Source organism: Strigops habroptila, chromosome 9 (genome assembly GCF_004027225.2).
Source record: "Strigops habroptila isolate Jane chromosome 9, bStrHab1.2.pri, whole genome shotgun sequence".
In the NCBI taxonomy this organism is placed as follows: domain Eukaryota; kingdom Metazoa; phylum Chordata; class Aves; order Psittaciformes; family Psittacidae; genus Strigops; species Strigops habroptila.
In genome coordinates, this window is record NC_044285.2 from 10,517,299 (window position 1) to 10,543,760 (window position 26,462).

A 26,462-nucleotide genomic window follows, 5' to 3' on the forward strand; every position below is an offset into this window, starting at 1 on the left:
CTGGGGCTACAGCTAATATGAATTCTATGAAGAATACTTGATGGTTTACATCCATGGAAAAATTACATGACTCTGTTCTATAGTTTCTGTATCAGGTTCTGATTCTGCTAGCATGCTGCGCTCCATGCTTTATGTCTACTTACACTGTCCATTGCTTTATGTCTAATTATATCTACTCTACAATGAAATACAAAACTATTTGACTTTTAAGGTTTTGTACTTCAGTTTTAACACCGCAGTAATAGCATAAAGGAGATAAAGAACCAAGCACCTCAGAAATATATTGCATACATTTGGAAACTAGCCTTTATGCTGTGTTTATGCTGGCTTTTTGTGAAGGATCACAGATACAAAAGAATTATGTAAAAAAACCTAATAAAGTAAGAGACTCAAAAGCAGACATGTTCCCACTTGAATCTGGGAGAAGGGCAGATAATTTCCATTCCAATTAGCTTGAATTTAAGGTCCAAATTTTATACTGGCTTTGACAGTCCCATTCAGAATGGTTAGACTTGGTAGGTGAAGAAACAATCCCTACCCTACTTTACACCTCTTGAAATTCATGCAGTGACTTGACTTGACAGGTAGGATATTATTCATTAAGGACTGCCAAGAGTGTCTTGTAGAGAATAAGAAAAGACAAAGAATTACTTCCACTCCAGGTTCATAGTTAGCATTGTCTGAAACATTATCTGCCATGTGTTAGCTTCTTCCTTCTTTCTTTCAGCTGCTGCTCATGGGATTTTGTTTTTGTGGTATGAAGTTAGGAAAGAGAGATTTTTCAGAACAGGCTCTCCTCAGAGGTACACACAAACCAGTGCTCAGTCTGACTGAGAAAGACCTGTGCAGATGGGAAAATGGACAAAAACTGGAGAATACTTGGCCTGTAGGACCACAGTGTATCTGACACTTACTCCCTGAGTCTGATATAACAAGCTTCATGGGGATTTACAGCACCTTTACCCCCAACTTCAGGGCACAGATTCTAACTTTGTTATCTTAACTCCTGTGGCACAGAAGTGGAAATGGTTCTGAGGATACTGCTTCAATTTGGAAGCCAGAAGATCTTCCCGGCAAGAACTGAGTTCAATCACTGAAAAAAATCTCAGTGTTTAAGTGGCAGAATCTGGCCTTCTGTGTTTAGGTTAAGTTACACTCTGGACAACACAAAAGCAGCTGGGCTCTAACTCTGAAAAGATAAAGAGAGAATTTTGAGCTTTGATTCTGCTCCATCTTCTGCCGCAACATTTTTTTTCTCTTCCTATATCTCCAGAGGAATGGAAACAACATTCTGGAAAAGGAGGCGGCAGTCATGCTTCTGTGGCATTGAAATGAGTCCAGATCTTGTCTGTTTTTCATATATATTCTTGGGAAGACCAGCTAAACCTTTGGCAAATCAGGTGCTGAAAACATCACTTGGCATATCGTATTTTTAAGTCAGACTCTGGAGAGCATATTAATGAGCTGCAGCTCCAGGTTAAGGGACTTGCTACAGATTTAATGGGCTGTCAGAAGCTTTTTTATAGCCACAAATGTCTCAGCCAGGTGCCCGTCACTAGCACAATCCTTATGCAGACCAATTCAGGGTAGGAATTTCTATCCAAAAAATCAGAAATATGCACTGCCACTCCACTGCATACACTTTCAAGCACTATTGCAATTCCACTTCTCCAGTCTGCACTCTGGCCATGTGAGAACAAAGGTTGATCTGATTGATTCTGGTTCTCAGTGGCTGTAATATGCCAGCGGGTGTTATGGTACAAGAAACTTCAACAACTAATCTGTTTCAATACTCTCCTCCAGTGCAGTCTCTTTAAGCCTCAGGGCATCTCATCCAGTGGGTGATATAGCTTTAGAAGCACTAAACCTTTTTTACGGCCTATATTGTCCTGGAGTCTTCTGCAGAATGACTATCACAAGGCTTAAAAGAGGTGATTTATTACATTAAATCTGTATTTGGCATGTACTGTCACAAAAATAATTGTGTCATTCGCTCACCTGTCTGAGAAAATTTAACTATATGAAGAAGTTTTTAAAAGTTTGTTTTCTTAGTCTCCCATCAAGAACACTCTCCCATCAAGAACAGCTGAATTCCTGTAATATTACTATCCACCCTTTCATGTGTGCTATAAGAAAGATCCTAGAACTCATGTAAAACAGCCCAGTTCTTTGACCTCAGAGTTACCAAACTGGTTGGCATTAGGTAGACATTTGGCTCTTGGCATCTTTTTTTGAGATCTTCCTTTGATCGCACCTGTACTTCCCACCTACACTATTTGTTATAAATATGGACTCACCTTTACTTTTTCTTTAGACAAGAAATAAGCAGTGGCATGTAGTACATCTGCTGAATGAGTAGAATTATGATAGGAGTTGGAGGAATGGTAGTTAGCTTCAATAACTTGTAACCATGACCTCAGAGTTGATTCTGAACAGTTTAGGAATTCACAGATTCCAAAGCGAGCAAATATTTTGAGACCCAGATAAACCAAAGGCCTGTGGAGAAAAATAAACACAAAGTTTTAAAATAAATGAGCTGAGAGAATATTACATAGCATAAATAGTATGAATTTTTAACCGATGACATGTCAGATTGGGTATAAGGACTTGTTACAGAGTTACAGTCTAAACCTGTAGAAATGTTCTGCCTACCCATCATATGCACACTCAGAACCATGCCAGTTCCTGACACTTCCAGGAATATAAAAAGGTTCCATATTGCTGCTGTACTACATGTAGCACTATTCTGGGGTTTGGGGAGTCTATGCTGGGTACATGTAGACTGAAGTCAAAATGAGATAAACCAGCAAGTACTAAAGTCTGCATGAGAGGAGGGAGGTGATTACCTTGCTGCTTCCACAGATTCCTAAACTGGCTCGTTTACAGTTAGATTAAGTCAATCTATACAATACAATGTATTCTCAATCATTATTCTTTCTGTGCTGCAGATCTATTCCATTTCTTTTATGCCCACCCTTGCAGGCTTCCATTGCTCATTGGCTTTGAATGCAATAGGGATTGAGAGATGGCAGTATTCTGGAAGCAAATGCCAGGCCAGAGTATGCCATTTCTAGAAGAGTGTAAGAGCCAGATGAACCTTCAGGCTAACCCAGTCTGAGACCTATCTCCAGAACTAGCCAATACCACTGTATTCCAGTACTCTTGCTTCTCCCAGGCCAAACTGCACAATTTAAACCCAGATGACTCGCAGGTGACTGAAGATCAGAACAGCAGTACAGAATATTTCTAATCTGAAAGCTGTGAAAGTGCAATATGTTTAATAGAGCAAATAAATTTAAAAAAAATCAAGTTTTAGTCCACTAGACTTCTTTTTAAACCCGGTTAATATCGCTGTTTTCTTGTCCAATACATTTTTTACTTAAGAAGAACAGGTATAGTGGTAAATATTTTCAAATGTGTATTCTCAAAAATACATGTTAAATCCTTCTTTTGGTATCTCACTTTCCTGCTTGATTGCAGATGCATCAAGCACTCTGATTTTTTGCTGCACCTGGCAGGTGAAGCGAGGTCATTTCAGAGCTGCTGAGGTCATTTAGTTAGATGTACATATTTTGGCAAAACCACTCAACAATACTATGTCAAACACTAGAATCACAATATACTAAAGTTAAATCCCTCTTAATCCCCGCCCGCTGTGAGACAAAGGTCCCTCCAGGTTTCTGTGTCAGTGAACTGTAATGCACTAAAGCTTAGATTTAATATATTATCTTGACTTTACTTCCATATGTCTGCTTGGACTTTAAGACAATACTAACAACATATTCATACTTGCGATTCATTGAAGATCACTTTAATTCTCTTAATAAATGAATTGCCTTTATTTAAACACAGCAAGAAGCAATCATCATTATGATACCTTTAATAAGAAGACAGGCAACAAAGTACCTCCTTTGTCCCTCTGTGGTCTCTCCGAACCAGTAAGAACAGAGAAGCCTATCTGGTGATCTCATGCATGTTGGCTGGGATAATTAATTGTTAAGTTACTGCAATGTGTGTATCAGATGTTTAAAATCACACAAACTGATTACATTTTGACTTTTTTTTTTTTACTGTATCTGTAGCATTTCGTTAGAAATAGAATAGAAATAGCAAAGGAAAAAACAAAGACAACAAAAAACAAAACCTGAAGTAACTGGATGCAAATTTCTTCACTTACAATAAAATCACTTTAAAGAAGAATAAAAAACCTGGTTTTTTTCCACTTTTTTTTGGCTCATAAAACCATGGTCTGAAAATGAAGTGCATATATGTTAACTAACTGCCTGATACCTTTGTTAGACATTGGTTTTGAATACCTTTCAAAGCTCTTACATATCTGGGATTTTGACAAGGGTTAAGATAGTCAATTCATTGCAGGATCTAGCCTCCAAATTAGTGTCTCATAGACACTGTAAGCTAAGACAAAGCATGATAAATGAAACTAGACCCAAAGGAGAACTTTTGATTGGTATTAGAAAATAAAACCAAGGATTTAAACAGAAAGATCAATTTACAGACTTAGTGGGAACATTTGTTACTAATGAAGTACAGTCTATCAAAACTTCTGTGATGGAAATCGGTGTGCCCTACTTTTTATGAGTAAATATTCTTCAGTTAATCTTATACATAATATGTAGCCTGCCAAGATTTTAGAATAAAGACCTTCCTCTAATCTCAGAGAAAGGCAATGGGAATTCTGCTGTATTTGAACTGTTTAGGAATAAAAATTACGTTGAAAGAAAATAAAACATGATTTGTATCAACTGATCAAATTCAGACCAGCATGTTGACTCTGTGTGCAGTTGGCCATAATTTGAATTCGAATCTCCACAAGACTGTAATTTGGTTTGTAGAACTTTTCTATTACTGAGAACAGAAAAGGAAGACTTTTTAAATTATGTTGCTTTATTATACCATATCGGAGATATATAATCTTCACTTACATCCACTGGGAATCTGCAGGAAATAGTGTATGATGAAACAGAAGATATTTAATAGGTTCATACACAACAAGAAATGACAATGAGAAAATTTCAAACACTTGACTTTGAAATTAAAAGTAATTCCACTTTAAAATCGCAGGTAGAGAAATTAAAGAGCTGATTACAGGATGACATTTAAGTCAGTTTTCAGCAACTTCAATTTATGAGCTCTTGAGTTTACTGACCTTTTATGAGTGGCAGCCTCAAGTTCAAAGATATCAAAATCCCACTGTTCTTCATTTTCCATTGCCTCTGTTATCCGTGGGGGTATGTCATTGAGGGAGATTGGAGAGCTCAAACTGCCAGCGACCTGGTGAGTTTCTGTTGAGGAGTATATTTGCAGATCATCATTAATTACCCTTTTACTCAATGTAGATGTTTTCTTTTCTGTAATAATGCCTGGTAACTCTTGTTTCTATAAAGCTCAGTAATGCTGCAGAACAATGCTTTTAAATAAAAATAAAACCAAACAATGCTTATAAAAAAGAACATCTGATCACATTTCTCCTATTTCTTAAATTTCTTAACATGTTTTAATATCTCAGTAAGCACCCAGTTAAAACTTACGTTTTGCTGACAATATGTATTCATTCCCTGATAATCTTCGTAAACCATCCTGTTAAATAAAAGCTGAGAGTTAAATGGAGCCTATTATACAAATGGTCTATAAGACGATGATACCAAATAGTAGCACAATGACTTTAAAGAAATCTGACTGCAACCTGTCACAGTCATCAAAGCTGCCTCTCCCATATTTGTGTGTACTGTTAAGATTTGCCTTTTTTACATATAGTTCATAATGGATGAGAAACTGCAAGATACAACATGAAACTGCAGGATACAATATGAACTGAGACAGTTAAAAACTCAGGTGCAGATGGGAGTCTGGAATTACAGCCTCACATCCACCTTTGTCTGGACAACACACACAGATTCTGGATGTGTACCACAAACCATGGTATGTCCACATACTTTCCATCAGCAAGCAAAGGTGGATGTGGGAGGGAATGGGTGGAGACATGCTTCTGCTCTTCTCCCCCTCGTATTGGCAGATCAGGTCACCTCAGCAGCATAAGAATCTCATTATTTGCTTCTGGGATTGCAGAGCAACAAATTACTCTGGGGTTTCCCTTCTATCAAAGAAGAACGTATGCTTGTTCACACTCCAATTCAGTGCCTCCTAAGCTAAATTCTAGCATGATGCCTAGATGTGCAAACTGAGACAAAGGATTAAAATTAACAGAATGATACATTTAATACTTCCTTTTCACCTCATAATTCTAAATGCTGTAGCCCAAATCCTGCTTGCTCTTCTGAGGTATGGAGCTGTTAGTTACTGCACATTAATGCCCCTGACGTAAAAAAGTACTTATTTAAAAAAAAAAAAATCCTTCTGAATGCACCTTACTAAAAATGTTATGCACACAAAGTATAGCAGGAGTAAATGTGGATGCTGCATCTGAACATGGAATATCTGCACTTAGAAGAATTGTTATATCTCATTCTTATTTTCACATTTGTAACTAAATGAGTCTGGAGTTTTGTAATTTAAAAGGGACTACTACTCCTATAACTGCCACAGTGACTCTTCCATAGCACTGCTATGACACAAATATTTAGGACACCATTTAGGATGCTGTCTATCATTTAGAATCAAATATTAGTTTTTTAAGAGTTGAAATAGCAGGTGTTTTTCTATCTGGCAAATCCATCTTTGAACTCCAAATGCCCTTCCCATCATGAATTCTGCTTGATAGTTCAAATCCAATAACCTGCTACTTGTTCTCCTACTCAGACATAACTTCTGAACATTAAATGGAATAATATGATTCTGGTTTTAACAGATCCTTTGCTGGAAAAAATGTTTCTCCCAGATCATTTTAAAACTCATACTATACCATATACCCTCATACTCTGAAATGAATTTTCTCAGCTTTCCTATTGCTCCATAAAATAGTCTTTGTTCTATTTTTAGTAAGGATTTTGTATTCTGCAATACTGTTACCTACATGTTCTGGGACCATGGACTGAATACAGCCAGAATACAAATATATGTAAGAATCAACAATTCATAAAAAGGAGAAATATTTTGACTATTAAGTAAATTCAACCCTATATGAACCATTCAGGTCTTCTCCTGGAATTCTTAAAGTCTTTTATATGTTTCTCCTGATCAGATATTTGCTGTGGTATTTTAAAGGCAAAAATATATGTAAACTGTTTCAATATTCTGATAGATATTGGAAACACACCTCGATAATTACAGCATAAAATGGTAACAGCCCAGAGAAATCTCTGAAAAGCTCACATCTCATGAGCTTTTTTCCATCCAACACTCTTGGTTTTTTTCCTAAGGTCGCCTTTTATACACAACCTACAGACTAATGGGAATACATATCCTTAAGGCACAGGTAACATTCATCCAAGTTCATCTAGTTATCAGGAGGGCCAGACTCCAAGCTCTGAAGGTTTGGGTTCAAGTCTTGCTTTGCTATACGGCCTTTGTTCAACTTTGGGTACAACGCTGCTTCTTCCAATGTCCCCATTCCTCTTTTCATAATGTAACAACATAATACATGCCTTCTTCAGTCTTTATCTTGCCTTATTTAATTAAATTATGAATTCTGTGGAGCACGATTGTGTTTTAATACATGAACATTCATGCTTTAGCTCAAAGCACTTTGATCTTTCTTGGAGTCTGTATGAGTACAAATATAATCCAAGAAATAGCCACAAAAATATATATTTTGTATTCTTTTGAAAACACATTCTTCCTATACACTGAAAACGTCCCAAAACCTGCCATTATAACCCTAATAAATAAATACAAGTGTCTAGTTATCTTTGTTTCTTCCTCTCCCATCTATACCTTTCTAAAATGAATCACATTGGAAAAAGAATTGGCTTTCCTTTCCACTGCTAGCAAAACTAATGCTTCAAAGGGACTTGTCAATTTTCTTCCCGTTTTCAGAGCTACAATATTTTTTTGGGGGGGGAGGAGAAATCAAAAAAAAAGAGGTGTGCAGTTTTTCCTGAATATTCGCATTGTAAAGGCAAAGCACATGCCAGATTATAAAGATTGAGTAACTGGGAAAATCAGGCAGTGAAACATTAATCCATAGCCATTTGTGGCAGTATGTACTTACTGTCATTAACCCTCCAACGAGGTCACTTGTATGTGGATCCTCATCTTTTGTCCCCAGTTGTGGAGAGTACAATTCAGTGGTTCTTAAGATCTCCAAAGCCCGGTCTAAAGCTTCTGCAACTGGCATGGGACTGCTTTCTTGTGCAGCATTGATGATGTTTATTACCTAGTTTAGCATTAGACATGTTTTGAAGTTAGAAGTTATTTAAGAAAAAAGAGAGACACTCATCGATTACTATGGAAAACTCATAGCAAATAAACAAGATCTACAATCCACATGTGGAAGAATCAAAATGAAAGGAATGTTAATAAAGCACTGATGTTTGCTACTCACGCTGGGAACAAGATTGTGACCTTGAAAACAGTCTTTTTAATAACTTTCCCATTCAAGGCACAGCCTCAAAACGTCTCTGAATAGATTTAATATAACCTCCCATTGGCCTCTCTCAATTTATTAATGAGCTGATTTTTGCCAAATCCTTGAATGGTTTCAGAAGGCAGTTTACAATGCATTTGTAAGTAAGAAGGAGGAACTCTTGCCCCTCCTTCACATAGGCAAAAGTCCTTAAAAAAGGGTCATGCACAGCAGGCCACATGGAAGGCACTCTGCTAAGCCAGCCTGGGAGAACTTTGTTCAGAGCATTTGGCTTTTTGCAGGTGAAACAGGGGAAGAAGTTGCACCAGAGGCCAGCACTGCCTTGCTCCTCAGTCTGGATGGGAGCCTTGTGCCCCAATACTCCAGTACAGCATAATTGACAACAGCTAGTGCCAGTGCACATTACCTTGGTGATGGGTGCTTCAATAGTCATGGAATGTACCCTGGCCATAGAAGAGCGCCGCCTTTGTGAGCTGCCTGTGTGGAAAACAAAGCAGAATTTGTATCCTGATTTCAGCAACAAGGCATGACAGGAGGATTCAGCCAAGAAATCTGTATTCATTTTCTGAACTTCTTACCCTGCTGTGCCCTTCAGAGGCAATCTACTGCAGAATGCATATACTTGCTTGTTATGCTGGGGACACACAAGTGCAAAGAGATGCTTGCTGAACCACTGATAGCCCTGATCAGAGATAAGTAACTGTAACAGCTTGGCAGAAGTACAGCTTTGTTTTTGTTTTTTTCATTTTAAGTAAATAAAATATTCATTTAAAAATCACTAAAAGACTACCGATGTGTGTGTGTATAAACTGGCAAGCACAGGTAGGTAAATTTTGCTCCCTGATGAAAAATGACAAGTCATAATGAGTCAGCTTCCAAGCTGAGGCAAATCAGTGAACCTCCTTTGAAGTGAAGGTAGCTATGCCAAATTAAAATGGCAGAGGTCCTGGCCTATTATTCACTGGAAATTGGAAAACAAATGTTCTCTATCAGTTAGCAATTTTGGTTCTGTAGCAAAAAGGCCAAGATGGGATTTTTCAGGATAATTATGTTGTGCTACCTATAAAATCTCTGCTACTCTTTGTGTTAAGCAGCTCTCAAGAGGAAGAATCAATGTTATCTTTGCTATACTGGGGCATGATTGTATTCTCACTGCCACAGACCTGCTTCCATGTTTCAATAGTGTATGCTGCCTAGACTGTAATGATGTATGCTTTAACAAAATCATGTAAGTATCAGCAACATTTTTGAATATGTGACTCATCCATCAAGTTTGGGGCAATCTAATGGAACAAAATACAACATAGTGAAAAGAAAACAAAATTAGTAAAAAAATTATCTTCACATTTTTATCAAGACAAGAGGTAAGAAATGTAGTAATTTTTTAGGCTTAGAGTTTGACACTTGTACATGAAAGTAGCTGTTTTGAATCTCATGAGGTCTTCCATGCAGGATGGTAGACAATAGCCTTCCATTCTCCACTGGTTCAAAAAAAAAAAAGGACTCAAAATAGTTCAAGAGAAGAAAATGGGGCTATTTGACAAATGTAAAGTTGTTCATGCATTGATAACTTGCTATTTTATTCACATTTATGTATGCATATATATACACACATACTTACCTATATTTGTATGTGTATGTATGTATGCTGATAAAAATCTGAATATATATTGGGAAATTGGGAAAATCTACTTGTTTAACATACCATCACTCCCTCTTGATGTTGTGGATCTGACATCTAGTGATCCTTTCCTCATGTCTTTTTGCCTGCAAGTCTGAATATCTGTGGAGAAATGATATTGTACAATGAGTGACATTAAGTTGTGCTTAAGACGTATGCTAAAGGAACTGAAACTCAGAGAAAGCCTGACAGCAGCTGAATGACAGTTACCACAATGCTTCAGCAGATGAGAGCCAGTGAAAGCTCCTTTTTAAACAATTACACTGTCATGAACCCAGTCATGCTCTGGCAGAACATGCCCAAGTGTTTTTGCAGAAGGGATCTAACAATGTGGAAGGAAAAGTTCGTCTTTTGACACCGTGACACAATTGTAGTTGTGAATACAACTTGTGCAACACACCTGAGTTCACTCAAGTAACAATTGCCACAAAGAACTGGTGGACCAAAGCAGACCACATGCTAGCAAAATAAGCAATGTATCCTAGATCCCTTACGGACTCCAACAGATACCACCTCAGCTACCAAGGCTACAATTAACAAGTACCTGCAGCATGGATGCCAAGGATGCCTTAATTAAAGTGTTGATATGTGGGATAAGGGTAAATGGTCATCCTCATTTCCACCCATATGCAAATACCCCACACACAGTTAAAAGCAATGCAAACACATGTGCTACTAGCTATAGACCAGCTACAGCAACACAATGACTTGATGGCATCCTTCTTATTTCTAATTTTGTCACAGGGATCCATTACCTACAACTGAAATGTGACACTTTTCATGTGGACACAAATGTGGATCCAGAAATACCACAATACCAACTTGGAGCCCTATTACTGTGTTTTCAAGGGTGGGTTCCTTTATATCACTTCTAAAACAAATGAGGCAGGTAGACAGGCTTGTATTTATTTTCCTGCCTTTGGAGCTGGATTCCCAGCTAAATAGCTAAATAGCACTGTTCAGACTGTCCTGTGCAACTGTGGTTTCCTGTCAGATCACTAACAATGGACTTTATTCTTTCCTTAGGTACGTTCTCCAGTTATTAGGACAGGAGAGATGGGTCATACCTGTCTGAGATTCAGCCTGAATACATTCACATGTCTTCTCCGCCTACAATTCAGTATGAGAAATCCAGTTAGTGAGAACTTTCCCATTATTTTGTAATATTTAGGGCTCAAGCTAAAGCAAGCATAGTACTATTTTCACTTACCTTATTGTTGTCATTGCACAGTCTACTAATTGACACATAGTGTCTAATCTTTCTGTAGGCAAAAAACAATGTGTTAATTCCCATCCAGACCTCAGCTCTAATTCACTCTGATACACCAAATAGGTAAGAGCAACAAATTAACATAGGATAAATCCTGTCCTGGCAGGAAGGCTCAACTGGGAATGGAAAAATCCTACAGTTCTGCATGTGACAGGGAATACAAAACAGAAGCATCTTTTGCAAAGATTATCTCCTCCTCTTTCTCCCCCCACCATCCCAGCTTCTTCTGGGCTAAAGTAGGATGTTTCAAGTATGATATAAATGCAAAACATGCAACAGTGCAGTCCAGCAACCAAAACCTTATGTAAGATTTAGGGATAGAGCAATCAAACTGAAAACTACACCTTGGATTACTGGGACACTTTCTAAGCCAGCTTTAAATGGGCTTAGATTGTTCCATAAGAAGCAATGTATGCAATATATATTGGTTTTAGAAGTTTGGCATCTTAAGCTGAAAATATGTTTTCACTCTATTGATGGGGAGTAGAGAACATGAATTACTTTCAGGGATGAAATAAACCCAAACCACTTTGGTTTTTTCAGGAAGTAACTGCATGAAGAAACTGCATTTGGCCTTTCCTTCATGAAAACACACCTTTCTAAATGATTGTCTCCAGAAGATAATGTGCTGTGATTTTTATTAATGTTCAAGTTGCCTTAGAGGCCTTTGAAACTACTACTGCATGCAGTCTGATCCACTTTGTTCTCCAATATAGTGTAGAAGGACTCATCATGAATGTACAGGTAACTAACATATACCTGTGTGCTCCAAATGGGGACCAAGTGGAAGTTGGACAAAAATCAAGAAATGCTTGAATTTTGACCAGGATCAAAACACACAGTGTCCTCTCCACATAAAGACACTCGGCAACAACCATGAGTAGATGAGCACAGAGGGTGCACAGTGCAACAGGACATAGGTCCTGGTGGTCCCAACACAGGGCACAGAAAAAGGAGGGTGCACTTGCACTTCATGGAGTATTACGAGTCAGAGTCACAAGTGAGCACATCTGGATCTTTGGCTCCTTTTTGGGGAGAATTAGAATTTTGCTTTCCCTGCACACAGCATGTAAAGTTGATTTTGCCCCAAGAAATTAAATGCAGAGCTTTGAGGCACCCTTCTTTGCATAAGTTTCCTTTATACTTAGTAACAGTAACCCCATTGTCTGCTGAAAGCAACTGAACTCTAAACTGAGCCTTGATTCAGACCTAGATCATGGCTTTAGCTTTCATACTTACCCTCCCTGTCCAATGACAGGTAGTATCTTCACATTTTGTTGTATGCTATCTCCGTTTTTCTTTTTCGCATAGTACATTCCTTGCCATTCCTGAAAAAGGAATTCAAATGAAAGGAAGTTCATATAAAACAGGAAGAGGAGCTGTAGCTTCATGCCTTTTTTCATTGAAAGCTGTCTTACAATTCAAAACCAGTCAGGACTGGTTTAACTGTCCTCACCCTCGAATTTCTCTCCTGTAACTAACCTATAGGTCACTGTGTTGCTGCCAGTGGACAGAGAACTTCCAGAGGGGCAGCCTGTGAGTGCCCTGATGACAACAGCCAAACCTCAGGTGCTGTGGGAATCAGAACCATGTATTCTCTTCCCAACCCTACCTCAATGGTGGGAGGAGACCTGGCAATAACCCCTGCAAGAGCAGGAGCTCGGACCAGCCCCTGCCTGGAGCAAGATTTCCCCAGAGACTCCAGGAGTGCCTGCAGGCTCTAACAGTGTGGGGCACCCCACTGCCCTGCCCCGGGACCACACACCACATGGCTGGGACTGCTACGCTGACCTGCCTTTCTCCTCGACTGCGATGACTCCTCCCAGGACAGGAAGGTCAGTGAGAAAACATTATGCCGACCTGTCTGCCTTCACTTCTGGATGGCACCGTCTCTCCTGCAGAGTTGGGAAGTCTTATCACTGGTTAACATTAAACGTATCTGTGACTAAAAGCATTTTGTTATCCTAGCACATTTATTTTCCACTGTCATTTCAGTCTCAAAAAGTGGCCAAGATTTATCCTGGATTTTTTAAAGCAAAAGAGAGTCTAGTAGAATAGCTACTGGACTCTGCCTCCCATCTCCCATCTTTTCTCTAAAAGCACTCCAGTTTCAGGATCACATTTAAGTAGACAATTTTTGAAGTATCAGATAGTCACTGCCAGTATCATTGTTTTTTGATAATATTCATAAATGAGGAAAAAAGTGTGGAAAGGAATTTTTCATTTTGCAGTGAGAAGTCTTTTTTTTCCTCTGGAAATGAGACATCCCTTTCTAATGCAGAGCCTCATTTTCACTCAGTAAGAGTCGGGAAATGCCCCTTCTCCTCTGTTTAAGACATGCTTTAAAATGAAATACTGTAACAACAATCACTTTTGTTATTTAAAGATTTTAAATCCAGAAGGTACCACCAATACTCAGCCCCAAACCACCTCCCTGCAGCAGAGCCCATAGCCACGCTGTGCAGCAGGAAAGCTCCCACATCAGTAAACGCAGACTTGGCTAAAGGCAGCTTCAGCACATGCTGAGGCATGGGCCCCTTACCTGCTGCTCCCTCCCAATTCCCCCTCCACACTGCTGCTGCTTCTCACACTGTGCTACAAATACCACAGCAAAGACATATACCACAACACTGATGGACCTCCCTGGGTCTCCCCTTGCATGTGGTGCCTGGACTGGAGTTGCGCCCTCACAGTGTCATTTAGGAAAACTCAGGGAAAGCAAAACATGGGAAGTATGGGTCTCCCCCCTTCATTTCTGGCAGCAGTGCAGAGGCCAGTAAACTTCCAACAGAGCCACTTTTTTGTAACCTGGCAGCTGACAAGATTTACAAACCTACCTACACATTTCCATCCCTAGAATAACTGATGTTCTATTCTATTGATGTAACTATTCTACGAATAGTTAACAGATGCATATTTTGAGTTGGGCATCTAATAAATACCAAGTGGTTAATAAATAATTGATTCCATATCGCATATTCAGTTGAATTCAACAGACTGTAGATCAGATCTTACAAACATATGTGAAAATACCTTCATGAGGCACATAATACATATTGGTGTTAAAGTGACAGATCTCAGGCCAGAGCACAGGTACGGAGAGAACAGTTTTGCGTTTATGTTGATGGAGCCAGCAAATAAAGACTCAAGCCCACAGAGAGCTGCATGGTGACAGGCTGTGCAGAAAAAAATATGAAAGGCTTTTCTGAAGATCCTTTCTTTCCTGTTGGACGAAAGAACTGTGCATAACAAATTGTGAAGCGAGCACAGCATCTTCTTCTGTGAGTTGTATGAGGAATACAAATGAAGATAATGCAAGCATCACAAAATTCAATGCTCTCATAATTAAAAGTATGCATATCAATAGTTTCCTAACAACCAGGATGAGGCAGAGATGAGTAATCAATCTCTAACCCAGGTAATGAACCCAGAACATGAACAAAGGGATGAAGTCATAAGGTACAGATTGGATAATTCCCACATTGAAAGTGCGTCCTTTTCAAGACAGGTTATTCACTAATGTGTTCTTCCTAGTCAACAGATCGATTTTCCAACTTGCGAATTTCTAAACCATGTGAAACTGTGGCAAAAAATGTATGAGGAAAAAGGTCAGCAGAATTCTGAGACATACGAGGTCCAAGCCAAACTCCTGCTGGTAGGTAAAGCTCTCCCAGGGACGTTACTTAAACATATTTTAAGAACACCATATGCTCCTTGCAGAGCCTCTGTCAGCAATCCAACAGAGAAGAGCTACTTCACAAGATGTGCTGTCAGTCAAGCTCATCATTATGCCTACATTACAGCCACACAGTACAGTGATCAGTCACTTCTGCATAGCCTGGCGTGCTGGGATCGAATGCAGAGCAAAAACCATACACAGTAAAAAAAATGTTTCACCCTTTACAGGGTGAATCAACACTGAGGTTTCAAACTTCATTAAGAAGGCCATGGCATGCATTTATCCACTGAGGACTCCTACATGCATAGTAAGAAATCCCCCAGTTCAGTCCTCCTTTTAGACTGAGGCTTCTTGCACTAGACAGCAAAGTTCAGCAAGCTACTTGTAGAAAACAGATCAAACCAAAATGAACACAAGATGCCACGAAAACAATCTCACAGAAAGTAAGGCTGAGTTAGGAAGGAACTGCCATAGACATTTTATCATAGAGCATAATTTCTCTCCACACCCTCTGTAAAGATAGCTCTCTTGCAAATAATTCCCAAGGAGCAAGAGGAATGGTCTGATTTACCAATAGCTATCCATCTCACTTCAGAAAAAGCAAAAGTAAGATAAAGAGCTTTGTGTCAAACTGCAGAGAACAGAGGCAGCAAGAATTCTAGTCAGAAATGAACATTTCATCTTAATGGATGTCAGTGAATCATGAAACAGAAGAACGAAGAACATACAACTTGTTTTTTAACTCCTTGCCTATGTATGGATGAAAATGCCTTTCAATAATGCTGGCTTCTTGCAAATTACAGCCAGCTGTAGTAACAAAAAATGAACTGCCAGAGTTGGGGTTTTTTTGCTAAGAGAAACAACATCCTGACCCAAGAATCCCTATGTACCATGCAATTAACAATTTTTGTGTATGATGCCGATGAACTTTTGTTTGGATATACTGAACTTGCTCACAGTGCTATGTTTGTCAGCACAAGAGGGGAAATGTTGCAAAAGTTTATCTTCCTAAATTCCATTTAAAGACTAGAGGTAGATTTTATACAGCTTACATTTTTCTGAAGATCAAAAAGTCTTGCTTTCTGTTATTTTTGTTATATAACCACGTTTGTTCAAAACAGAAAAGCCAAACCTGTTGACAGGAGATATCACAGGAGTAGACAGTTGGCTTTTTGGTATGCTACAACAGACAGTAGCTAGCATACAGCCTATTTAATGAGAAGCACTCTTTTAAAATAGAATATAAAGAAATCATAAGCCTGAAAACAACATACAGACCATGTCAGAATGATTCAAGCACAAGTTAGGCACCTCTGAAAATGCTATAACATCCTGACACAAATGAGTTCAAACTAAAGCACCTTCAAAAATCTGCAGCATTTCAAAGGTTGCTCTGCACAGTTAAACTCTACTCACAAATACTTCCTGTAATAATTTAATTTGCAATGCATTTTTCTATTAACATGTAAATGTGAGGCTACATAGATTGCCACAAAATGTTCCAAAGAGAAATACAAAAAACATGTAAACAGAATATATCCAGCTAAACCAGGTTAAGCTGTTCCTGACAGACAGGTTTAAATAAGTAGTATTTCATTAGCCCTCACAGCTGGAAGTTCTAGAGCCAGGAGTAAAATAAGTGCAAGGAAAAAGATGGATTAGGGTTAGATTTCTATCATTCATAGAGTAAAATAGATTTCTGTTATTAAAGACACTTTTATCAGCACACTAAAATATTAAAAATTTGATCACTTCATATCTTGAGAATTGATGTTGCGGATTTAATGTGTTTGAATTATAACTTAATAAATACTCCCTCCAAAAAAAATACCACTTGTGTAATACAAAAGTTTGTATTACACACATTTACTAAAACAATTTCAGTCACACAACAGAGGTGTGAAGCACCATAATCATAATCCAAGCTATTGTCTATTGCTGGGATCTCTTCCAAAAGGCCAATACATGGAGAAAAGAGCGACACGTTCTTGTTGAAATGCGCATGCAATCTGTACCTGTCGAGTGCAGCTTTTGTTGCTGAATGCTCGTGGTAGTGGCCTGATTTACAGAATATGACTGATCACAACTTTGCATTGGTGCTTTTGCATTACTGCCTAGATACACAGAGTGCCATGATTCACTTTAGCATCTCCCTGCTCTATGCCAACAACATGCTGCTTCCCTGCAGACAACAGTCAATATGACCTAACTAGCTATCCTGGCTCAGGACTGAGCATGGGCTATGAGGCATCTACAAACATACCAGTTCCCAAATCTATCTGTGTAACCTCTGTGACCTTATTCCTATAAGGTACTAGGATATGTTCAATGACATCAGAAGCATTTACACTTCATTGTCAAAATGCAAATGAAAGCTCCTAGATGGATTCTCACACTACAGTCACAACAGTCCCAAAGAAACATCACGGAGCGACCAGGCAAACAGTAATGTCTCTCTGTTATGACAGATGCACTTCCTCATTCACTTTCTTGCTGCAACAAACATTTATAATGGAAATCCATGGGACAGCTCCCATGTCATTAGAGAATGAAAGATACTGGCAGCTGCCAGCTGACGCTGCCTATCACTCTCAAGTGATATTGCAAATGACTCTTCTGATATCTTTACATTCTGAACTTGCAAATTAGCTTCCTCATTTCATACTGAAATATTTCAATATGGTTCTTTTCTCATTTACATCACACTGGGTAACATGCATCCATCTTGTTTCTCTTTGGCATTCCCACATCTTTTGCCACATACAGCATATACTATAAAGAAACACAGAAAGTCACTTGTTTTCATACAACATGTACCTCTTCCAAGCAAGGAAAGATAAAGAAACCCTTAAAAAAAGAGCAATTTTACTTCCTCTTCTTCTTTGAGTAAGAAAGCTGCAAATGTTACATGTCTATGAAGCTTTAAGTTACATCATGTGTCATCCCTGGACAATAACAACTTTTACTGGTAAAAGGCAGCAAATGATAGATGATACAATGTCATTACTCACCTTTCCTATCTTTATGCAGGAATTAATAGTTTCTAGGAAATCAGCTTTTTTTTCATTTATAGGCACTTCTGTTAATTGCTTTTCTATTAGTTCACCTATTTGATAGCCCATCATTGTTTCAAAAGCAGGATTGACGTACTGTGAAGTAAAAACAAACAAAACCCCATTCATCAAAATACTCAAAGCACAGCAGAACCCCCTTTTTTCTATTTGCTAAACCAAGGGATTTCTTTCCCAGGCTGAAATAAATCTCTGTATGTACTGCTGCTGAGAGAGACGCCTAAATTTTTTATTTTATGAAGGAAAACAGGAATGTCCATGCTAGAAGAATTGTGCAGACTGTGTGCATGCGGGCAAAGAGAGGGAAATCATGGAAACAGCTGAGTAAATGCAAATCCACAGAGTTTAGACAGACAGCCTTAATACCTGAAAAATGAGCTCTGTCAGTTCCCAAACCTATATATCTCAAACCTACCCCAGTGTTCCTAAAAATCACAAATTAGATTGTGAGCTCTATTGACAGATTGATCACCTTGTTGTGTACAAGGTCTGAAAAAACCAAACTTAAAACAACTTCAGGATATGTTCTGTTATTTTTGCAAAAGGGATGAAGAAGGCACATCCTTCAGTGAAATTGCCATTGTCAACATTTAGGTCAAGAAGGTACAATTTCTGTGCATGTTATGACTCCCAGAAGCTTAGACCCAAGCTCTTTACTGATAACAAAATCGCTCCTCAGCCTTCAAAGCTAGGGATGGAAATAACGTCTTTATGAAATGATGTTTTTCAGGACTGCAAACCTTAGCACAATTACTTATCCCTTTTTTAAAGACATTTCTAAGAAAGGATTACATTCAAAAATAGTTGGCCCAAGAATTCTGATGCATTAAATAGTATCAGACTTCAGAAAAGAAAAGGTGTACTCCCTTTATTTAAATAGAACATCGTTAGATTTGCTTTTCAAGAGCAACAAATTAACATACAGTGTTTTTGGGAAGAAGGCATGCAAACCAGTGGATGCATCCATTCATGATAGGAAAGAATCATTACAAAAAATGAAAAAGAGAGAGTAAATCCTTATTCATTCAGAAACAAGAATCTCCCTTAAAATTGAGTTGATTTATGCAAGATATTTTAAATGGAGAAAATTCTACTCTACAGCTAAACTCACTCCAATCTTTTTAGAACCATTAAGTTAGATTCTTGTACTGCAAGGAGTAAATGTAATCATGGATGAAATAAAATATAGTTAGTCCACAGAGTGATTTTCTGTACTTGTAAAAATAACAGGAACAAACCTGTACTACATGATCTTCACTTGTGATCTCAATGGCTTCTTGACTTTTCTCTAATGCTGCGAACAATGAATTACATGCCCTGGAGAGTTAAAAAAAAAAAAAAGATTAAATTTAATCCACATAATTCTAATTGTACATGACAATAAGGTACTGCAACTCCATACCGAACAAAGTTGTACTTCAACACTTTAATGATTAACGTGTTTTCTTCAGTTAACTGACATTCTATAAATAATTACAGTACAGTAGAATAAATACTCTTTTAAGGATGTGGCTGAATTGGCTTTTTTTTTTGTTGATCATGTTTTTGGTAAAATTACCTTAGTTTGAATTGTGCCTGCACCTGTCCAAATTCCAGCTGAATCAACTCATTGTAACAGGCCATCCTGCTAGAATTTTCCACATATCTCTGCAAATAAAAGGTTGAAATATTTCATTAATACACATTTCTGTACTCAAGGGTACAAAGCTCTGTTTTCTTTTGCTTGACAAAAAATTAAAAGGAGTGGATAAACCAGAAATTAACATGTAACACAAGCAACATGAGGTTCAACCAATCTGTTTATATTCTCTGTGGTTATCAGCAGGATCAATATAAAAAACTCCCATACTTTTAATTAAGTTATATGCTTTCATGCTACTTTTTAAAATAAAAGTGAAAAGATTATGTTGTGTCTAAAGTTATCCAAATGTGTGATTATTATGAGTTTCCAATTGCTAACACTCAAATTGTATACATAGAAGAAAGTAAAACTTCTTGACAAATATACCTGCCATTGGATACAATTATTCATCTGGGGGCTTGGATAGCAGTGACCTCAGTACCCCTGATGGTTTTTTTAGACATCTCGTATTTACCAGGTATGAGCCCAAATGTTAAACCTTGCTCGTGCTAAACTGCCACAGTTATTTTCAGGCTCTAACATTTCCAGTATTAGGACCTTACTACAAAAAAGCAAATAGGTGCAAATGGATTGTGAAGGGATAGCAAAAAATCTGGTGACCATGCAACCAAATACTCTGAATCACACTGTAAATCATGCACATTTTTGTTCCATTGTCAGCCTAATGCAATGAAGAATCCACTTAACTGACACACTAATAAGCACCTTTTCTGCTTAAGTGGAATAGTTGCCAAGGAACAGATTCAATGTAATACTTCTCAGGTGCCTCCAAACAATAGATAATAGCACTTCACAGTGTCTGAAGCCTGTTTACAGATGTGAATTGACATTTGATAAAGAAATTTCCCACAGCACATTTAGTTGTTCATTGCAAGCTGCTCTCCCGCTCTGCTACAGTCACTAGTCAGTTTTGTCCATGCCAACCTTTCAAGCAAAGCATCGTATACTTACTCTGAAATAAATGTATAAAGAAGAAAAGTCTTAGCACTACTTATATTCCTGAGAATGTTCACCTACTTAGCATTATTCTAATTCTACCGGTGTATAATAGTTCAGAATTGGGATACATATAAGAATGAACAAGATTTACAGGTTGGATTACTGACACAAACCACCACTGGCAGCCAAACGTCTGGATAGTTTCTTGCATGTTAATTTCGAAATGTCAGAGCAACCTGGTGGTGTGTAACATACACATACCCTTGAGAAGCCAGCAGAGATCAGAGGCAATATTGATGACTCTTCTCGATCAGCATGCCTTTTAAAGAAGGATGATAAAGTTAGAGATTATTTCTGTAATCAGTTGAGACTCAATTTCACAAGCCACTGACATATCTGTACCCAGATGTCACACTGAAGGCTAATATGACTAGATCCTTACAGGATCTATGAATAAAACTTATGTTTTGTGGGTTAACTGTTAAAAGACACTTCAACATATGTGAATGTATGGCTGGAACCTGGAAGAAAGGCCATTATGTTAAGTTTCTATAAATGAGCAGATGGAAGCTGGTCAGGTTTAGCAGATGGCTTAATAGCTTTTATTTATAGGTGAAATTTTGGATCTTATGGCACCTCTTCTTTTTGTTTTCTGTGCACTTGTTTCTTATGCATGAAGAGAATGCCTACTGAAGCACAAGGTTTACCCAAGATTAAGCAGAGAGAGAGGAGCAGCTGCCAGAAAAATCTCATTCCTCATGCCTGTTGTCTGGTAATGCTGCCTCCCAGAAGCACAAAGAATGAGCACAGGCATTCTGTGGGAGCAAGGGGGGAACAAACCAAAAAAAGAACCAATGAACTGAAGTGCAGGCAAACGAGGGAGAAGCCCCTCCATATGCTATTGGCTAAGTGTCAGGCTTTTTCACAAATACGGCTCTTGCAGCAAGAAAGGAAATGTGTGAAAATTCTCTGTGTGGAATTTTAAATGGCAACTTGAGAACGCTTGTGTTCAGCACATGGGAACTTGACACAGTCAACTCAGTCCCAGTGAAAGGCAAACTGACTTCTGAAGCTTTCAGCAGGCTGGGATACTAGACACATCTGAAAAGTTTGAGAACTCCAGCTTCTGAGATAGTGTCACCAAAGAGGGCTATTATCTTGTCCCACGGCACAACGTGAACATTTTGTAAAGACAAAAATGAATTGCAGGGAAAAATCCCTTTTGAGCAAGTTCCTAATCGAGCCAGCAAGCCCAGCTTCCAAGCTCTCCTCACTTTTGAAAGGAACTGCTGGCCCACAGAACCACAGGTATCTGTCTTTCTGACGTACATGAAGCAGCTCTTGAGTTACTGTTTGTCTATCACTTCTTTTTTCCTCTTTTGTGTTAGTGCGATGAGAGACAATTCTGACTGTAGAAGCAATGGTTTCCATAGTCAGACTTCCTGACGTAAGAACAGTGAAGGTGGTATTTACAATAGAATCTCTTAAAAGTTTAATTAGGGTCTTTTGTTCACTAGAGATCATGATGGACTCCTGAAAATAGGATTTTTAATAGGAAATTTCAACACCTCAGAATTGGTTTTCAGAATAAATGTTTTCTGAGAAATGGAGATTCCCAAAATTAGGAAAATTATCTTTGACTTATTTCAGATTAAATATATAGCACCGTTGTTATTTTTACATTATTTTATGATATATAAGTAATATTTTCAGATGAAGGAGGAGGAAAAAGCATATGTACTGCTTTACTAAGATGTCATAATAGAGTCTATTTTACTTTGAAAATTTCTATGGTCAGATGCTACTTTGTACTGACCAAATCGTTTTGTATCTTTTTTTGTAACTCGGTAGATCTCCTGTTTTTGGCAAGATTAATCAGACTGAAATATGGATCAAGAAAGGTTCAAAACACAGACCTATGAGTCAGTTCCACAGTTCTGTACATGATATTGCAGAGGTTGTTTGGAATTTTGCTGCTCACACGTGAAAGTAAAGATACAAGTATTTACCTTTGTACTACACCAATAATGACTGTATTTTCTGAAGGTTTCGTTGTTCTGATAGACCTTTAAATAAAAAGCAAATAATTTAACATTTTTAAGTTCACATTTCAGAAAAAACGACTTTATAGAACCTCCACACAGTACTTTTCTTAAAATTTCTCTTTTAAATAGTTTAACATCAAAACAAAAATCAACTCCCAAGCCTGCTGAACCACTATGAAAAGAGAATAAATTTAGCAATGTCAGAGACTCCATGAAAGAAAAAAAAGACACAGAGAATGTAGATTAATCAAAACTTCAAATACTCTCAGTAGGGGAATAGCAAAAGTTCTCCCCTCTGAAAAGGCACATAATGGACTCATTTGAAGGTCTTGGCCTCACTCATACAGGAGCATTTACTTTATTACGGGACAGAATGGTAAAAATGTGACAAGGGGAACAGCGCTGATACCTAGTCTTTGCCTGACAAAGATCTTGTCTAGTTACTTTAGTTTAGCAAGAAGAGCCTTTGTCCCAGCGCCCTGAACCCACCACGCTCACTCAGGGTACATGATCTGACCCCACCACCTCCACCCCACAGACTGTTATTCAGTCTAGACACATTCCCAAGGGGTATTTCACTGGAAAGTCACTGAAGCAAGACACCGCTGCCTGTCAAGTCTCTGTAGAGAGACTTAGAAAGGCAAATCCTTTTCCTCTTTCTTCATATTTTACAACAGTTTCTGAAAGTACTTTTGGAATCACTTTGCAACTTCACTCTTAATAAGAGATTTTCAAATGTTGTAGGCATGGAAACATGCACACAAAACATTGCCTATTTGCATCTGCAGTTACTCAACAGCAAATGGCATTGCGAAAAATTCAGAACATTAATGAAGTGAATGTATTCATTAAACTGCTTGGTGGTACACGGTATCTTTGCAGTTAATTTAATGTGCAAGCAAGGAACCAGGTATTTGGGGGGTGAGGGGTGCAACCAACAAAACCCAGTTCATTATAAAAAAAAATGCATGTCTGATAGATTTTATAAAGAGGTTACATAAAACCAAAAAAAGTTTGATGATGTGTTAACTATTATACTGAAATGGTGCTTACCTGCATAATGCTTCTGCATCAAAATATCTGGAATGCCTATGGTCAATAATGATAATGTCATGGTGTTTATCAAGAAAACATTCTAGTGCAGACTCAGGTGTCCTGGCAATATTACATCGAAATCCAGCTTTCTCACATGCCCAACGGAACCCATTACTCTGGTCATCGTCTTCAGCAAACACTAAAAGTACCTGGGTTAAAGGCAGACAGTGAATCATTACAAACAAGTCTTACATATACAGTAGATTTCATGACTTTGCCTGTTCTTAACACGTTTTTTACAGCCACTTCCAAGTTTTTAACAGAAAAGCCACATCCCTTGTTTTTAACAGAATAGCTTTCTACAGACTATTGCTTTTTATAATTGTCTGTGTGCAGATGTGTTTCAAGTGGATAAAACAGTCTGCCAGAGCCATTTATTTCAACATGGGATGAACAAGTTTGGGAAGTGATGCTCTCGTCATCAGCTACAAAGAGAACTTGGGCAATCAGTCAGGACTAGATGCCTATGTTTCAGACAGTTTACATGAAATAACAGCAAGTTTTATTTTACTTGCCAGGATCATATTCCAGAAAAAAAAATGCCATGGTTCACCTTGTGTGAATTAATATTTAATGGTGCTTCAATGGCATGATGAAAAATGTGCTTTCCTTTTCACCTCATTCTGGTTCTCCAAAGTACTGGGTATGGCCCACTCTGCGGGGTTCCTGGAAACTACAGACAGGCTGGTCAAGATGAACTCACGCAAGACTGAAATCATCAGCAGAACCTCTGTACATGGAGTATGTCCCCATGCGACTCCTATGCAAAGCTCAGCCTGGGATTTATATCACAGAAGGAGATTACCGTGGTTGAAATCCAGAACTGGAGGTCAGATCTATGAGCCACTATTTGCACTATCCTAACCTCCTGTGGAATTGCCACTAACATTAATCTCTCTGAGCCTTTTTAAAATTAATACAATGCCTACATACTCAAAGTATGATAAGACCCAATTCTTTCTAAAATTTCAAATTCTAGGATTGAATAAGGTACAGAAGATAAACATGAAGTCTGCTAAGGAAGACTCTCACTAAGGTGACTGTGCTTTGTGTCAAGATAATATTTTGTAGAAGAAAACTTCTTTTCCCTGAAAAAATACACAGAATGATAGACTACAGACGTATGTTAGTCTTCATTTTGTGGATGACTTAATGCACGCAGCCTTTTGAGAAACCAGTATTTGGTCTATTGTCCCAAGACACCGATCTTCCAGAAATTTCATCAAACCACACTTAGATATATGCTTTGGTCAGACAATAACATGGAGCATGTGTAACTCCTACCACATCCCACTGCTGTTTCTCTTCTGGGTGATTTTAGGAATTCTAGTGCTGGTTACACTTTGGACCAGGTTGGCGGAATGTCTACCAGTAAATCTTAACATTTCCATGTAGTGCATATTTCTGTAAGAATGAAGGACTTTGTACTCCTTTAGTTCAGATTCTTATAAAAGCTATAAAAGCAGCCTCCAAAACTGTTTGCAAAAACATGTCACAGTTTGGGCTATATTTAGTGAAGTTAATTTATAACACTCTTACAGTAGAAGAATGGGTTTCAGCAATAGCACAGAAAGTCAGCAGATCTGAGTTGTATGATTGACTCTGGTACAAATGGGATGTTGTCTAACTTCTTTCTCCTTTCCTCATGCCTGCCTGCTGTATTATCAGAATAAATTGGTAGAATTTTAGAGTGGCCTATGACTGGACAGAAGTGATACAATCATTAATAACAATAAAAGAGGCAGAATATTTCTGATTTATACTTTGGGAACAGCTGGATGAGGCTGTCCTAAGATCTGATGTTTGATGATATTACTGTTCTGACAACAGCTAAGGAAGATGTTGAACTGCAGTTCTGGAAGACAGATGCTTTCAAATTATCGGGTCCAGATTACTTTCAATCAGGAGTTTTGTAATTACTGACTGAGGAGCATCTTGGATTATTAATGGTTCAGTATGCCTTGGGATACAGGAGAATCTTCAGAAGTCGTCCAAAGGAGTCATCTATCTGCAAAGCTCATACCCATCCCAGACAAAATAAGGGGACAACTGACATATGACCCTTGTGAATAAAGAGATAAAGGAGGATGAATTAATGCCAGTCCACAATGAGTAACAAAAAAACATACTTTGCTAAGCTCACTTCATATCTTTTGTGACGATTTGGTTGATGCTAGTAATAACAGCGGTGTAATAGACCTTGACAGAACATTTGTCTTAGTATCATTTTGATGAAATTCTGACTAAGAATTGACTACCAGTAAAATACAAAACAAGGCACACACTAAATTGATGACACGCTAACTGACAGCAGAAAGAAATAGATAGCTCTACTTTTATGAGCTGCGAGATGGTTGGAGAAAAGAGTTTGGCAGGATTTTTAGGATATCACATAGAATGGCATCATAAAAATCTGTTAGGTGTATGTTATCACTAGATAAAAATGCTCTAAGATCTCTATACCAAAAAAATTCTAGTCATAAATTTTAAGCTAACATCTGCGATGTTTTAGAAATTAAGACATCAGTTTGAACTGT

General features: G+C 38.1%; 1 protein-coding gene and 1 long non-coding RNA gene across 7 annotated transcripts in view; one reads left to right on the top strand and one right to left on the bottom strand.

Moving 5' to 3' along the window:
* LOC115612472 overlaps window positions 1–13,408 on the top strand; it is a 32,194-nt gene extending 18,786 nt beyond the window's left edge. The window contains exon 2 of the long non-coding RNA XR_003993033.1: window positions 12,943–13,408. This is a non-coding gene — a long non-coding RNA (uncharacterized LOC115612472). The remainder of the gene's footprint in view (window positions 1–12,942) is intronic.
* PDE8A (phosphodiesterase 8A) overlaps window positions 1–26,462 on the bottom strand; it is a 149,350-nt gene that overhangs the window by 8,193 nt on the left and 114,695 nt on the right. For all 6 annotated transcript variants that reach the window (XR_003993031.1, XR_003993030.1, XM_030496727.1 and 3 more), the window contains 15 exons: window positions 23,884–24,074; window positions 22,795–22,851; window positions 21,047–21,104; window positions 19,763–19,851; window positions 19,443–19,521; window positions 18,145–18,282; window positions 12,694–12,782; window positions 11,395–11,446; window positions 11,252–11,294; window positions 10,209–10,286; window positions 8,910–8,980; window positions 8,129–8,293; window positions 5,550–5,598; window positions 5,168–5,303; window positions 2,298–2,496 (listed from right to left, as the gene is read on the bottom strand). Coding sequence is in view for 4 of the 6 variants with exons in the window: in XM_030496727.1 (XP_030352587.1) it covers window positions 2,298–2,496; window positions 5,168–5,303; window positions 5,550–5,598; window positions 8,129–8,293; window positions 8,910–8,980; window positions 10,209–10,286; window positions 11,252–11,294; window positions 11,395–11,446; window positions 12,694–12,782; window positions 18,145–18,282; window positions 19,443–19,521; window positions 19,763–19,851; window positions 21,047–21,104; window positions 22,795–22,851; window positions 23,884–24,074 (1,494 nt within the window). In the remaining 2 variants the exon portion in view is untranslated. The remainder of the gene's footprint in view (window positions 1–2,297; window positions 2,497–5,167; window positions 5,304–5,549; window positions 5,599–8,128; window positions 8,294–8,909; window positions 8,981–10,208; window positions 10,287–11,251; window positions 11,295–11,394; window positions 11,447–12,693; window positions 12,783–18,144; window positions 18,283–19,442; window positions 19,522–19,762; window positions 19,852–21,046; window positions 21,105–22,794; window positions 22,852–23,883; window positions 24,075–26,462) is intronic.